General features: G+C 35.5%; 1 protein-coding gene across 4 annotated transcripts in view; it reads left to right on the forward strand.

Annotated features, from left to right (window-relative positions):
* The window catches only part of creb5.L (cAMP responsive element binding protein 5 L homeolog), a 275,913-nt gene extending 264,509 nt beyond the window's left edge, over positions 1–11,404 (forward strand). For 3 of the 4 annotated variants that reach the window (XM_018267420.2, XM_041565988.1, XM_018267423.2), the window contains 3 exons: positions 4,328–4,555; positions 6,298–6,406; positions 9,411–11,404. In XM_018267420.2, the coding sequence (XP_018122909.1) occupies positions 4,328–4,555; positions 6,298–6,406; positions 9,411–9,574 (501 nt within the window). In that variant the 3' untranslated portion in view covers positions 9,575–11,404. Of the gene's footprint in view, positions 1–4,327; positions 4,556–6,297; positions 6,407–8,198; positions 8,235–9,410 lie in introns of all 4 variants that reach the window. The other variant, XM_018267422.2, reaches the window with a different exon arrangement.
* Positions 11,405–15,370: the final 3,966 nt, after the last annotated feature.

Here is a 15,370-nt window from a genome sequence, read left to right on the forward strand (position 1 = left end):
GGGCAGAGAACAAGCTTCTTTGAATCAAATTGATGGAATGGAATATTCACAATTCCCATAGACTACTATCGTTTTAATAAATACAGTGAAACCTCTATTTTTTCTAGGGATGCACCGAATCCAGGATTCGGTTTGGGATTCGGCCAGAATCCTAATTTGCATATGTAAATTAGGGGTGGGGAGGAAAATCACGTGACTTTTTGTCATAAAACAAGGAAGTAAAAAATGTTTCGGTTTGGTATTCGGCCGAATCTTTTGCAAAGGATTCGGGGGTTTGGCCGAATCCAAAAAAGTGGATTTGGTGCATCCCTAATTTTTTTCCTCATTTTGCATTGTTGTTTTGTGGTCCCTCCTATATATTATGCATAATACATTTCCCTGATTTTACATTGTCCTGAATTTTACACTGAAAAATGTAAAATGGGGGTTCTACTGTATGTGAGTGCATTTGTTGCTGCTTTCTTGACATATTTAAACAGTTTTGGTGTTTATCAGAAAATTAATTTTCCAAAATCTAATTATCCAAACACTTTAACACTGGTATTACTAAAAAGGAAGCAGACCCCATGGTCTGGGGAGAGGGGGAAATAACTCCCCCCAGCCAATTTCCTACCTGCAGTGGGGGAGTGAGTGAAACAGGAGCTGTAGGGAGCGTGTGGGAGGGCAGTTCGGGGTAGGAATTGGTGAGCCCTGGGCACCTCCAAAGATTTATTTGTGTGGGGGAAAGGCTGATTACAACACTGTACTTTGGGGTTCATTAATATAAACAGCAGTTTATATTTGATTTGTCCAGTTTACAGGCCACCAAATGAGCTATAAATCCCAGATCCCAAATCAAACATTCATTGGCAGTGACAATTTGACACAAGCCAGTGATGGCCATTCTGTAAGCAGAGGTCCACAACTCAAAGATACAGTTTCAAAAATCCAATTGAATGTGATGGATTCTTACCAAAACTTTATCACAAATAGCCATTTTTTTTTTGTAGTTATGTAGCAACTTTTTTGTTCCTTTTGTGAGTTTCCATGTGTAACTTTTTTTTTCCCTGCTGTACACAACTCACTTATGCCGTGAGCCACACACTGATTGCACTGGTATAAAGGCTTTATTCCAGCATGTGTTAGTGATTTTGGAATGGCCAGTTGCCAAGCAGCACAATTGAGTTGTTGGACTCAAAAGAAAAATGGCAGGTAAAGAGAGCCCATTAATATTCCATTTGTATATCTATATGAGATAAAGAAGCCTGTTTGTGAAATATATTCACTACAGCTGGGATGCACGTGTCTAGAACAGTTTATCCTTCAACAACTTCAACAAAAGTTGTTGCTATTTCTGGAGGTAAACAGGGCTAACAGAAATAGAAACTACTGTCATTTTCCAATTACCTGGTTTTTGCATGAAGAGGAAACAAAGGAGTCGACTCCTCCTTTCTGCAAGCCAGAAATATAGGGGAGAAGGGAGAGGGTTATATATACAGACTTTATTGTCTCTATGTAAGCTGATTAGTGTGGGTAAAAAACAGTGTTTCGATAAAAAATGAGTAGTATTAGTAGTATATGTTTCATGAAAAAATAGTAAGAACTCAATACATTTTTATCACCAATTCTTTTTATTTTGTTCATGCTGAAAAACAATGTACATAGGTGTATACTGCCCTTTTAAATTAGCTCGGGTCATCATGTTTAGGCAGTGGCAGAAACGGGAAGTTAAAAATGTAAGACCTCGATACACTCAGGTTACTGGGTTGTGTTTTTTGTTGTCAAGTTATTAGATTTGGGTAAATTTACGGAGAAAGTAGTTAACTTTTAAACCACATTTTAAAATGTAGAAATGGGCAAATTCTTTCTCTCTCTCTATATATATATTTATAAATAAATTCCGGTCAGACAGAAACAAGCCAGCAGACACATAAATTACAGACCTCTGATGTCTCAAAAAGTTGTTCTGTATGTAAAAATTAACAGACGCTCTTTTATGTGACAGCTATGTTGAAATGTTCAAATGTGATCTTTGAGCTTATTCATTTGCAGACACCATTATAGAAAGATAAAAATCAGAGCAGCCTTCAGTTACAGGTGTAGTCTACAAATAAACACACTGTCCAAACTGAGCATTTCATGAATAGTAAATAGAGGTTGAAATATACAATACACAGAGTAGCAGATTTTATTTTTATAACAAGTGCAGCTACTTTTTATTCAACTGAAACTTCTGCTGCTTTCCATTCTGGTCAGATATTTGGAAGACAGGAATAAATGGTAGCCTGTGGTAAAGCTTACAGTTTATAAATGTCTATAATTAGCCTTCTTTGTGTTAAATTGCGCTCTTTTCCACTTTTAGCGCTGTTCAATTGTATACTTTTCCTCTGGGGGCCAATAGGATAGTTTCAGTCACTTTTATAAATGTAATTGGTAAAAAAAATCAGCTGCCATACCTGTTGCAAATATACACACAATACAACACACAAATCAGAGATATGTCAATTAACCCTTTCATTTTCCAACAAATGGACATATCTTTGCACCTATCAGAATGCATAGTGCTTGCATCCCTGATGACATTTGAGTCCTGAAGTCATTATTTTTCATTGTTTTTCTGTGCCACAAAACAATTATTTCTTGATTCTTGATTCAAATTCTAAATCAGAAAGGCAAAGGGGCTTATGACCTTTCAAGTTACACCCTTTCTGTACCCTCTTTTTATTCTCTTCCCCCATTAACTTAAATCTCCCTTCTTCACTTTCCATGTTTTCTTCTGTTTTCAACTTGTTTCTATTTTCTCTAACTTTTTCTGTCCCTCTAATGAATATCCTTTCCAATTCTCTTCTCCTTCCCCTTAAAGTGTTTATTTACACTTTTCTCTCTCCTTTCTGCTTTGGCAATTTCTGTATTTCATATATTTTCTGCTCTCATCTCTCATTTGTCTCTTCTGTTTTTATTATGATGTAACTAAAACTCACTTTTAAGTATTTACTCTCCCATTCTCCCACTCCACTTTCTTCCTCTGCCCTCTAACATTCTGGCTGTTTTTGTCTTCAGTTACAACTTCCCTCTCCTTCCTAGAAATTGATGGGCAATTTATTACAGTTATAATGCCTCAGCAAATGCACCCCAGTAATATACCCATAATAACTGGTGTATAGATGCATTCATTATACAGGTATGGATCCTGTTATCCAGAATGCTCGGGACCTGTGGTTTTCCGGATAACGATCTTTCCGTAATTTGGGTCTTCATGCCTTAAGTCTACTAGAAATTCATTTAAACATTAAATAAACCCAATAGGCTGGTTTTGCCTCCAATAAGGATTCATTATATCTTAGTTGGGATCAAGTACAAGCTACTGTTTTATTATTACAGAGAATAAAAATTTAAAAAATTTGGATTATTTGGATAAAATGGAGTCTATGGGAGACAGGCATTCCATAATTCGGAGCATTCTGGATATCGGTTTTCCGGATAATGGATCCTATACCTGTATTTATTTTTATGGCAAAAGAGACTTAACAAACTGGATGTGTCCACATGTCTCTGTTGGTCATATTATAGTTGGAGCATCCAAAATTGACATGTGACTATTCCAGGCTCTGAAGCTGGCCATAGATTGCTTCCAGTACAGTTAAAAATAACGTCCACTTTTATATATTATTTAATATCTTCAGTTTCAAGTATTTTGCCTTGAAATAATGGGTAATCGCTTTTAGAAGGAATTACTGTTTGCATTTCAGTATGTAAATATAGAACTCACAGAATAATATACAGTAAGTAGCAGTGCTAAGCATAAAACATTTGGTTTGCATATGGTTTCACACACCCCTACTTCATCAGCCACTTTTTCAATATGGCAAACCCAGTGGACGAGAGAATTGCAATACCTGCCTCATGGAGAAGTTGACTTCTTCTTAAAGACTTATTGAAAGATGTCATTTTCGAACTTTGGATGGTTTTAATAATATACTACAACGTAATGCCAACACTTTTATATAGATTTTCCCTAGAGATTGAATGTTTATATTTTGCAAATACAGGCTCAAAATACAATAAAACCTCCATTTTGTTTTGGACTACAAATATTCTCTTACTTCCAGAAGAGCTGCCATCTCATGTTAAAAACATTGTTGAAATATACAAGATGTCTAACATATATATATATATGGTTTCTGTATATACCTTGACTTGGTTGGGAGACTTCAGATTTTACCTTTTACTAACAGATTCTATATAATTAAGTTCCTATGAGGACATTTTGGCTCTGCTTGCCATTAACAAATTTTAGGTTCCAGTGAAGTGGTTTCAAGAATCAATTACGCTTTTCTTCCCCCTACAGCTCTCACCAGCAGCACAGCAAATGCAGCCCAGTCAGACAATACAGCCCCAACAGCCCACGGGAGGCCGTCGCAGGCGGGTTGTGGATGAAGATCCAGACGAAAGGAGGCGAAAGTTTCTGGAAAGGAACCGAGCAGCTGCCACCCGGTGCAGACAGAAAAGGAAGGTCTGGGTGATGTCACTGGAAAAGAAAGCAGAGGAACTGACCCAGACAAACATGCAGCTTCAGGTGTGTACTGTATGGCCCGAAGAGGCAAAAAGAGAAGCACTGTTTACAGCCAGGGCATTTTCTGAACAGCTTGATCACACACAACCCATTTGCACAGCAAGACACATTCGATTAATAATGAAAACACAGACATAATCAACAGTTGGTAATGATTGAGGTCCTTCTTATAAAAACAGCTCATGCTGAACAACGCCAGAACTAACTCTCTGGAAACCTCCAGGCCTAATAAAGATTTCTTTTAAAGAAATCTAAACTTTTTTTTTTTTTTAAAAAGGGTACGTTTGCGTTTTATTAAATGTTATTAAACCGTGTATTAAAATATTAAGTTGCGTTTAACCATTTTATTAACATCATGGAAAGTTTTAATAGGGCAATTTTCCTAAAACATGTTCTTTATTAAACAATAATAAATAATCTTTAGCTGTATTGTAATTGATTACAAATTATTTCTCGCTGCCACAAAAAAATGTTTTCCAAATTCACATACATAACATTATAAATTTATTATTTTTTTAAAAGTAAAATTCTTACATTTAACAAAAGTAATTATTATTGTTGTTGTTATACTCCTACTAATACTATTAATAATTGTCCTTAAAACAGTGCAGATTTAATATGGCCCTTTAGAAAACATACCCAAAAAAAAAAGAAAATATAAAAACAGTGCCTGGTAGACAGTGATTACCATTACCATCAAAATAATTGCATATTAATAATCTATATAAATGCATTTAATGAATATTAATATGAATAATCATAATGCCTTTGTTTTAAAACATGCACAAAATTACTCATTTCCAAGATATTTAAATTGTTATTGCTAGTGAGAAATCTTACCATGGTTATCGCGTCCTCAAGAGGTTACTTTCTGAGAACAGGGCATAACCAGATCTCAAAACACTATATTAAACGGGTTTCAGTTGTCACTATTTACTTAAAGGTTAAATATACATCACCTGGCCTTAACCCTATTAGTACCGAGAGCCCTAGGGAAGTCAGCAACACGAGCCTCTGTAATGCTGCTTATTCCAAAATGCCAAGTCCATATCACAACTAAAGGACACTATAATGACGAATTACACATATTTTGCATAAGAGCAGTTGCTCATGTAGTTTATTTGTAACATTTTATAGCTTCTCTGTTGCCTGGAGAAGTCTAATATCTACTGTACTTCTGCTTTATGCATAACCACTCAAAATGAAAGAAAATGTAATTCTTTCCAGTTTCAGTGAATTCAATTTTGCCTTGGCACAGGTATGCCATATAGTAAGTATATATATATATATATATATATATATATATATATATATATATATATATATATATATATATCATATTGAATAGAATTAAAGTAAAATATAATCTTTCTTAAGGTGGCCATAGACGCAAAGATCTGCTCGTTTGGCGACATCGCCAAACAAGCGGATCTTTCCCCGATATGCCATTAACGAGCATGGCTATATCGGGGGTAATCCGATTGTTCGGGCGTATGGCCGAACTATCCGATTATGATGTGCAATGGGCTCCGGAGGGATTTAAGTTAAGAACCCCATTAGACATGAATATTATGTACCCTATGTAGGCTTACCCTGTCTCCTAGAAAGTGTCACTGACTGTAGATTCTACTTTGACCAATGAGTCATGGCCTTAAGCCAGGGGTTGGGATGTCCAGTTTCTGATGATTTTGTGATCTTGTGCTCTTGTTATATGCTTGTACTCAAAAATACCACCTTTTTTCCAGAATGAGGTTTCCATGTTGAAAAACGAAGTAGCACAACTGAAACAATTGTTGTTAACGCATAAAGACTGTCCAATAACTGCCATGCAAAAAGAGTCACAAGGATACCTAAGTAAGTTCTGAATGGCATCATTTCTTTCTTACGTCTTCATCTTAACTGTGACTTGCAATTAAGATCAGCGCTATCTAGTTAGAAGAGGCCTGAAGAAGGCAAACGTTTTCATTTCTACAGTACTCACCCCTTTAATATGCAACTAAAAGATGCAGCTTCCTTCTTTCAGAAACCATAAAACGTGTCCAAATAACTTGGATAAATATAGACATTATAATATGTATAATGTACAGGTATGGTATCTGTTATCCAGAAAACTCCAAATTACGGGAAGGCCATCCCCAATAGAGTCTATTTAAATTGAAATTTTTAGAAAAGGATTTCGTTTTCTCTGTAATGGTAAAATAGTACCTTGAGTTTTTTAGGAGGAATTTTTTGAGGAATAAAAAACGTTTTTTGAGATTTATTATACCCCGAAGCTGCTAAAAGTCCAAATCGAAAATACTCCATCTCGAACCTGTCGAAGTCAATGCCTTTTCCAATTTGAACATATTGTGGTCTGCGTATGATAATCTGGAAAATTCTGGGTTTTCTGGTGATAACTCGCAAAAAACTACAGCTTTGGGAGTCAATTCCAAAAAATTTGTACGATTCAAGTTTTTTTACAATTGTATTGAGGCTTTAGCCAAACCAAATTTCTGGAGTTATTTTATTAATAAATATGGGGAAATTGTGGATGGGAGTTTGGTTTCTGTGTTTTATTGAAAATTTGAGTTTTCGTAAATAACCCCCCTAAAGTCCTTGCTGCAGTTTACTGATTTGCCATAGGTTAGAGTAGTTTACATATGCATGTCATAAACTACACTTCATGTAAAGGAGAACCATGCACTGGGCGGAATCAGTAAAGTATTCTACTAATGTGTGACCTTAGTTGCATTTTTTCCAGTTCAGCCAAATTATCATTGAGGAATGGAGCGAGGTCTGAACTCTATGATGAATTTGGTGAAATGATAACCTGAAACCGCACATCAGCCATTTTTCTTTTCAAGTTTTCATCTAATTCTTTAATCTGCTTTCCTGCTTTCCTGTGCAAAAATGTCCCAAAGCATGACATCAGAAACAGGTGTCCAACTGCTCACAGACCATCTGCCCCCCCTATGTTGCACATTATATGTATCTAACACCCCCAATAATCAGCCAAGACCAGCTGGGTTTGTTTCTGAGCTACTAACAGTAGTTTGTGGCTAAATAAAAAGCCCTAACTGAAACTGTGTAGTTAGATTGTTCTTGTGGTCTTGTATCCACTGTCAGATCATATTATTTCTTATTCTTCTTCTATGGCATTTTCCATTGTCGTGGCTCTATTATTCCATTCAATTGCTAAGCAATGGACACCCAAAGTATACACATATGTCAAAGTATATGACATATGACATGTTTGTATAATGCTTTGAAACAATTTTCGCGTGTAAAGCGAAATTTGGAAACCCATCCTGCTTGCAATTTACCTGTTGCTGTCTAACTTATTTCTAGATCCTTAGATATAAAAATACTATTAAGCTATTTTGTTCCAGATTCCACATACTTTTTAACACATTGCAACTTGCTGCTTTGTTATCATAGCAATTAGCTAACTTGTTTGGAGTGAATTGATATATGTATTTATTTCATAATTGTACTGTTTGCGTGAGCATCTGTGAATGGCTCTTAGTAAATATCCTTATTATGAACCATTAGTATCAGCCTGGATTGTATGATGTCATTGCTGGCATTTTTGAAACAATATTTCTTAAGGAAATATGCAGGACAGCAGCTTAAAGCATTTTAAAAATGAATTTTCCATTTTATACAGGATGAGTACTGCTACTCAAAAGCTGCCCAGTGCATGGTAAGTTACCTTTCCCTAAAGATACAACACATTCCCTTTAAATGACCATTATTTCTACTTATAAGATATAATGATACAGAGGTAGGAGATTTTTGTTTGGCAGTGCAAAGTGATAAATGTTACCATTTCATAATATTTTTCACAATAAGTTTCCAATGGATTTTTTTAAATGTGGTATTTGCAGGCCTTCTTCAGGAACATTTCACTGAACAATCACTGGGCAGATTTATTCAAATGTGAGCTAAGAGCTTCATACATAAAAACTCACCCAATTCTATTCATTCCTACGGAATTTTTAAAAGCGTGTTTATCAAATGGAGAGCTCTAACTTTCACCTACGCTTCTCAAAATCCCATAGGAACAAATAGAACATGGGTCTGTTTTTATGTATGAAGCTATAAACTCACATTTTAATAAATCTGCCCCTTAATCTTGGGGTTCCAGTCAAACAGTTACTCAATTTGTAAATAATTCATTAGAAGCATTTAGGCTTAGTCTGAAAGATATCTCCTTAACCTCCAACTTCGCCATGAATCTATGCCTGGATAATAAATTCGCCCTTCACTAGTTAGGTTGAAAGATTGAATATTTACTTGTTCCTGGTGAAACACATGTTTCCGTTTAATCACATTCTGTTGAAACCCTACTTGCTCAAACAAAACAAGAGCTGTGCACAATAAAAAAATATATCAAAACCCGTAGGCAACCTTCATAGAACAATTATAGAAGAGGGGTAGCAGGTGTTCCTTAAAGGTGACATAAACCTTCAATGATCATGTCTCCCCACCCAAATGTTCTAACATATTATCAAGAGTCCATAAATGCTGACAATTGTAGCGAAAAAACAACATCAGGGTTTAATTGTTAAAGCAACACCGCTTAATAAAATTGCAGCTCCATCCTCCATTGAGATTCCTTGTGCTCTGACTGTTAGACAATAGTGAAATACCTGATATTGAACTTTTCAAACCGGAGAATGTAATTCGATTTAGGGCTCCTCCTTTAGAGAGCTAGGGAATGTAAATAGAAGATCTTCGAAGGTTTACATCCACTTAAATGCTAGGACCTGGAGAAGTGATATAAGCGTATCATTGTTTTTAGGTTTTAATTATTGTTGTTATAATATTCAACCAAATATTTATTTAAAAATATAAAATGTATTTATTTTTCATGCAGGTCCTGAAAACAGCCCACCGGAAAGTCCTGTCCCAGCCTGCTCACAGCAACAAGTCATTCAGCATAACACAATTACAACTTCCTCCTCTGTCGGCGATCTCGTTGGAAGTTCCAACCTCAATCCGCTTGCCAATCACAGAACAGATATAAATCCCATTCTCTGAAAGGTTGGGCTTTAGAACTGCCTTCGGGGGGGGGGGGGCTTGGTATAATATCAGATCTTCCACTTTTATGAACTTTTTTCTCATCTTAATTTGAAACCTGGAAGTATCATCAGTCCTTGAACGACCTTGGCCTTCCTTTTTTATACTTACTGTTAAAAAGTGTCTTTTTTTACTTAACAAAAAAAGGAATTTATGCAATTAATATGCTAGCAACTTTGGGAAATGTTTTCAGCTTTCTCGATTTTCTGGTACAATTTTAATTGTTTATGAACTAAAGCATTTATGTACATAGCTGTTTATTTTTGTTTTTCTTACCAGTCTACAAAGTGGCCTGAAACAAAGAGTCTGCTTATTTTGAACTACGATTTTATTACCATAATAGCACCCACTTATAACCCAAAAACCCGATCCCTAAATCCCTCTGCTTAGGCTCTGCATTATTCTTCTACCTGGAATCTCTAGAGCTCAGTATGTTAGAGAAATGCCGTTCCCAAAGAAAATGAACAAATTCTGTTGTAGCTTTGATCCACAACCTTTGTTCTACTCTTGTGATTTTTCACACCGAGACTGCTGATTGAAAAGTCAATATGGGTAAAAAAGTATTATGTAGTAAATATACTTTTCAGTATGCCAGTGCCCTCTTAAGGTCACCACGTTCACAACTTCAGCCTAAGCAGGTCTGAGCAAGCACTGTTTTCTATTTAGTTTAATCCAGCAAACCAAAACAATACGCAGGCTGTTTTTTATATATATATTATATATATATTTTAAGAAAAGCATTTACTTCTTAAATTGTTTTGATTCTTATTTTTTTGCCTTTATACTTCTAATATAGAAATACAAATACCCTTTATAAAAAAAAAAAAATGAATGGTATATATTAGTACACCACACCAAAAAAATGTCTAAACTGCCCCAGGGTGCTAATTTACGCAGTACTTTTTTTCTATGGAAAGGACATAAAAGTGAAATTGTACGAACATATGCACTAAAGGTATAATGATGCATGTTGCATTCGGTTATATTCAGAGTTCTGTTAAACTTTGCTTCTGTTGGATTGATCATAATGCATTTTTTTTAGCAGAAAAGGAGCCTCGGCTGTTCCAAAGTTGCCTGATTTTTCTCAGTTCAGTAAAGTGACAACTTGACATATTTATTTTCATGGCTCGAGTCTGTCTGTTTTTTATGCTAAGCAGACAATGTTTGTGGAGACATTTACTGCCCGTTAGCAATTACCAAACAGTGGATGTAGTACCTCTGCCCTGAGCTTGCCATCAATTGCAATCCAAAATGAACAAATCAAGGTTTTTATGAAACACTGCAAATATACACCATGCAAATTGTTGTAGCTGCAACACAAATATATTGGATCCAGAAGGGCCAAGCACCTTGAATGTAGTTCATGTGATTTGCACAGTATTTATGTACATAAACGGATTTCCTTTAACACTAGCTGAATCTCATTTCTCATGGCTCTCTTTGCCCAGTATGGACTTTAATTGCTCTTTTCATATTAAGCCATTTGCAGCACTTGCCCCTGTTATGACTAAGATATCATTATATCTTGTATGGCCAGTATTTAATATTAAAGGTTAAAGACCATTGACAATTTTCTGTGTGAATTTTAATGTATAATGATAATTTAAGTATACTGTTGATTTTCTGTGTGGGTATATTCAAGGTTTTATTTTACCCACCTGTCCAGTATTTTTCTGGTTTGGACAGAGCCCAGATATTTGACATGTTCTGCCTAAGCCATGGGCCATCGTTATGAAGCTGTGTGAAATATATAAGTAATTAGTGGTGTGCAATAAATGCCATATTAATAAAGCTCCATTGTTTTCATTATGCGTGAATAAAAGCCAGGTATTCACAGTAATTCATTACAAAGAGCACATGGCAGTATTTACACCAAACTAGCCCAATTATATACATAATTATTTTACATCCCTTGGAGTCGGTACAACTCATTGAAGTCAATTCTTTAAATTCAGGCAGCATAGAAAAATTTGTGGAAAAAGCTGTGGCTTCTTTTTCAACAGAATTTTCACACCCTGCCACAGATACACCAAATTCATTACACAGATTTATAAAATCTTGAAGTAGTTTGTTGGGATGCCAATTGTATACAGTATACTGTGTAGTAAATCCATTCTGCAGGCACAAAATTTATTTTGTACCTAGAAAATTGATTTTGTCAAAAAAAAAAAGAATTCTGTAAGCACAAAATTGATTTGTTTAGCACAAAACATATTTTATAAATCCTGTACTAATTGTGCCTGATTTAAGAATGATCAAACCTTTGGGTCCAAAAACAACACAAGAGTTCCTAAACTCTCATGTCGTTTCCTCCTTTCAATACCTCAGCTTCCTGCTGAGCGTCTTTTTTTCCCCACCCAAAAAAATAAAATGCTTGTTGGGTTTTAGGTGCTGAGCTTTTAATATTTTGGAAAACCCTCTTAGAGGGGAAAAAAACCTTGTCAGGAAGCTGAGCCAAGTGCAAGTAACACTGCCACAATACAACTTTTTTGTGTAATTATGTTGGAATGCTGAGTAAATACTTGCATTGTAGGTACACACTTTGCACATAACACTAGATGCAATGCAAACATCATTCTGTGAGTATAATTTTTGTATTTACAAATATAATTTTTCAACCATCTTTGTGTTCACAGAATTCATTATGGGTGGTCAGATGTAATTTTGTGACAACAATATTATTTTACAATTTACATCATTCAGTTGACAAAATTAATTTTGTAATTACAAAATGTTGTGTTCACAGAATGCTTTTTGTTGTTTTTGTGAACTGTATATTATGACCACAAAATGTAAAATTGAAACACGATATATTCATGAATTTTGAGTTTTCATAATGCATTTCTGTCAAAATATACGTATGGCAACCTGTAGTATTTCAACAGAATTTTTACACACAGCTTTAGTAATGTGTTTTATTTTACTACACAAAGAAAACATACATTTACTATCCTAATTTGGTTAAATATTACCAAGATCCAAGGTGACATTCCTAAAATCTAAATGAAATAAAATGCAGGAGAAAACAGGAGAAAGTGCATTTGGTATACAATTATGTATTTAGCTATTCATATTTCTTCTTTTCTAGTAGTTTTTGGTGTTTTTTATGCATCTGTATAGACAATGGCAAAAGAGAAAAATGGTAGACAAACTGTAAAGAATGCAGCCTGCTATAACTAAAGGCTTTGTAAAAAGCCGGTCTATTTGGCAACTTTAAAGATATTTTTTTTTTCATGGAATCATTTATTATGAAAAAATATTGTTATTATGATTATAGTATAATAAAATACATCCAAATTATCCATATGGCTGTCACCCCATTCACTTAAATGTTGCAAGGATAAAGTAAGATTTTGTTCATGTGCAGTAATCAGTTTTAGGACTGTGACAGCTAAATGATCTGTTTCCCAAGTAATGTAAATAAATCAGTAATCGATTATTCAAATTAATCCTTTAAACACAGCAGCTAAAAATAAAACATGCAAAACCTAGCAAAACTTGGTATACACCTGCGATTTAAAATAACATCATATACTTTGGAAGTTATTTATTAAGTCCAAATGCCAAAAATTCGAAAAAATTCTAGGTTTTTTTTTTTTACTATAAAATCTAAATTTTTAGTGGAAAAAAAAAAATCTAATTTTTCGTGATTTATTATACCCCGCGGCTGCTAAAAGTCCAAATCCGAAAATCTCCAAGCTGTAGAAGTCAATGGCAAAGGTGTCATTTAAAATTTGTAGATACCATGGCCTGGGCTGAGTTTCGGGCAAAAATCCGAAAAAAACGAGCTATTTTTTCTCTCAAAAAACAGATTTTTCGAGTTTTTCGAGTTTTGTCAATGATAAATAAGGTCACATCGTGGATTCTAGTTTGAATCTGAAAAAATTGGGATAGGGGAATATGGTCAAATGTAACCTGTAGCCTGTCAATAATGTCATTTCCAAATCATGGGTATTAATATGAAATTGGTCCTCCCTTTGTTGTTATAACAGTGTCAACACTTTTGGGAAAGCTTTACACTAGGGGCATATCTTTTTATGCTGTTTAAAACAGCAGTGGAAAAACTGTGGTAAATAAATGGCGAATTTATCAAGGCGTGTTTAATGTTAAGCCATGTGAACACCAAATTTGCGGCCATTATTTTACACCGCTTCAGACATTTGAAAGTAAGTTCTAACCGAAGTTGCTCACAGATAAAGTGTGTAAAAAATTACGCCATTTTTAGGACGTTTTTTTTACACGGCAATGCCTGGTGATGTGTGGTGAATTATTCCACTGGTGTTTTTTACAAACTTTTGGTGGAATTTGGTCAGTTGTCGAGAATGTCATTGTATGTTTTACAATGGAACCAGGGGCCCCAGCTCAAAACATGGAAAATAGCCCAAAACCATTATTCTTCCTTCACCAGACTTTTTCAGTTGCATTATGCTTTCAGGCAAATCTAGACTTTTCCATTAGAACGTAATATTTCATTTTCCTTATCAGTTATCACCGCAGAAGACTTCTTTCCAATGCTTTAGAATCAAATGGTGGTTACCGATCCCATTGTGTACTATGCTTGGCATTGCACATGGTAATATTAGGTTTGTTTACTTCTGATCACCCATAAAAACCCTGCACTCTCTATGAGTGTTCTTTTGCTTCCATAAAAGCATCACTTCATTTTGAAGCTGCTTCTAGAGACAGTTTGATTGGGGAGTGGGGAAATGTAATTTTAGATGAAGTGTCTAGATACTTTTGGCTATACAGAGAAAATACACTGTTGTGAATACGTGTCTAGAAATGAATTCATTATTTCCTGGTATAGTAATCTACAGCATCAGCAGCTACATTCTGCTGGTCTAGTATAGTCTGGGCAGCCATCAGGGGGGGACAGGGGGGAGAGTTGTAGGGGACCCGAGGGTAAGGGGGGCCCGGCCACACTTACTTGATTATCTGGGCCCCCCATCTTTGTGAGAGCTGCTGACTTCGGGAAGGCATGAATGTTTAAGGGGCCCTGGCCACCAATTTTCTTAATGTGGGGGGGGGCCTGACCACCAAATTTTTTTTCTCATGTGGGGTCCTAGCCACCAAAATTTTTTTAATGGGGGGGCCTGGCCACAAATTTTATTTTATGGGGGGCCCTGACCACCAATATCTTTTTATTAACATGTGGGAACCCTAGCCACCAATATTTTTTTTTGTTTTTTTACTGTGTGGTGGGGAGGGCGGACCTGTATGTGGGGCTTGCGGTGGGCGCAGCCCTGGGGGCCCAGGAAATTTTTTCGTATGGGTCCCCTGCGATTTCTGATGGCAGTCCTGAGTATAGTTACAATAATGAAGGCAAGCATAGTTTCTAGCTGTGAGCTTCTTGACTAGAGGATAAATTGTCTTCTCAGTTGGCCTGAACCTACACATCTTTATTAGAAAGTTGTGCAAAGAGAAACCATTTGTGGGTTGCCAGTATTCCAGTCATCTTTAGTAATAAGATACAGTTAGGTCCATAAATATTTGGACAGAGACAACTTTTTTTTACCACAAATGAATTTTAAATGAAACAACTCAGATGCAGTTGAACTGCAGACTTTCAGCTTTAATTCAGTGGGTTGAACAAAAAGATTGCATAAACATGTGAAGAACTAAAGCCTTTTTTTTAACACAATCACTTCATTTCAGGGGCTCAAAAGAAATTGGACAAATTAAAAAACTGAAAATAAAATGTTCATTTCTAATACTTGGTTGAAAACCCTTTGCTGACAATGACGACCTGAAGTCTTG

This window comes from Xenopus laevis, chromosome 6L (genome assembly GCF_017654675.1).
Source record: "Xenopus laevis strain J_2021 chromosome 6L, Xenopus_laevis_v10.1, whole genome shotgun sequence".
Taxonomy (NCBI): Eukaryota; Metazoa; Chordata; class Amphibia; order Anura; family Pipidae; genus Xenopus; species Xenopus laevis.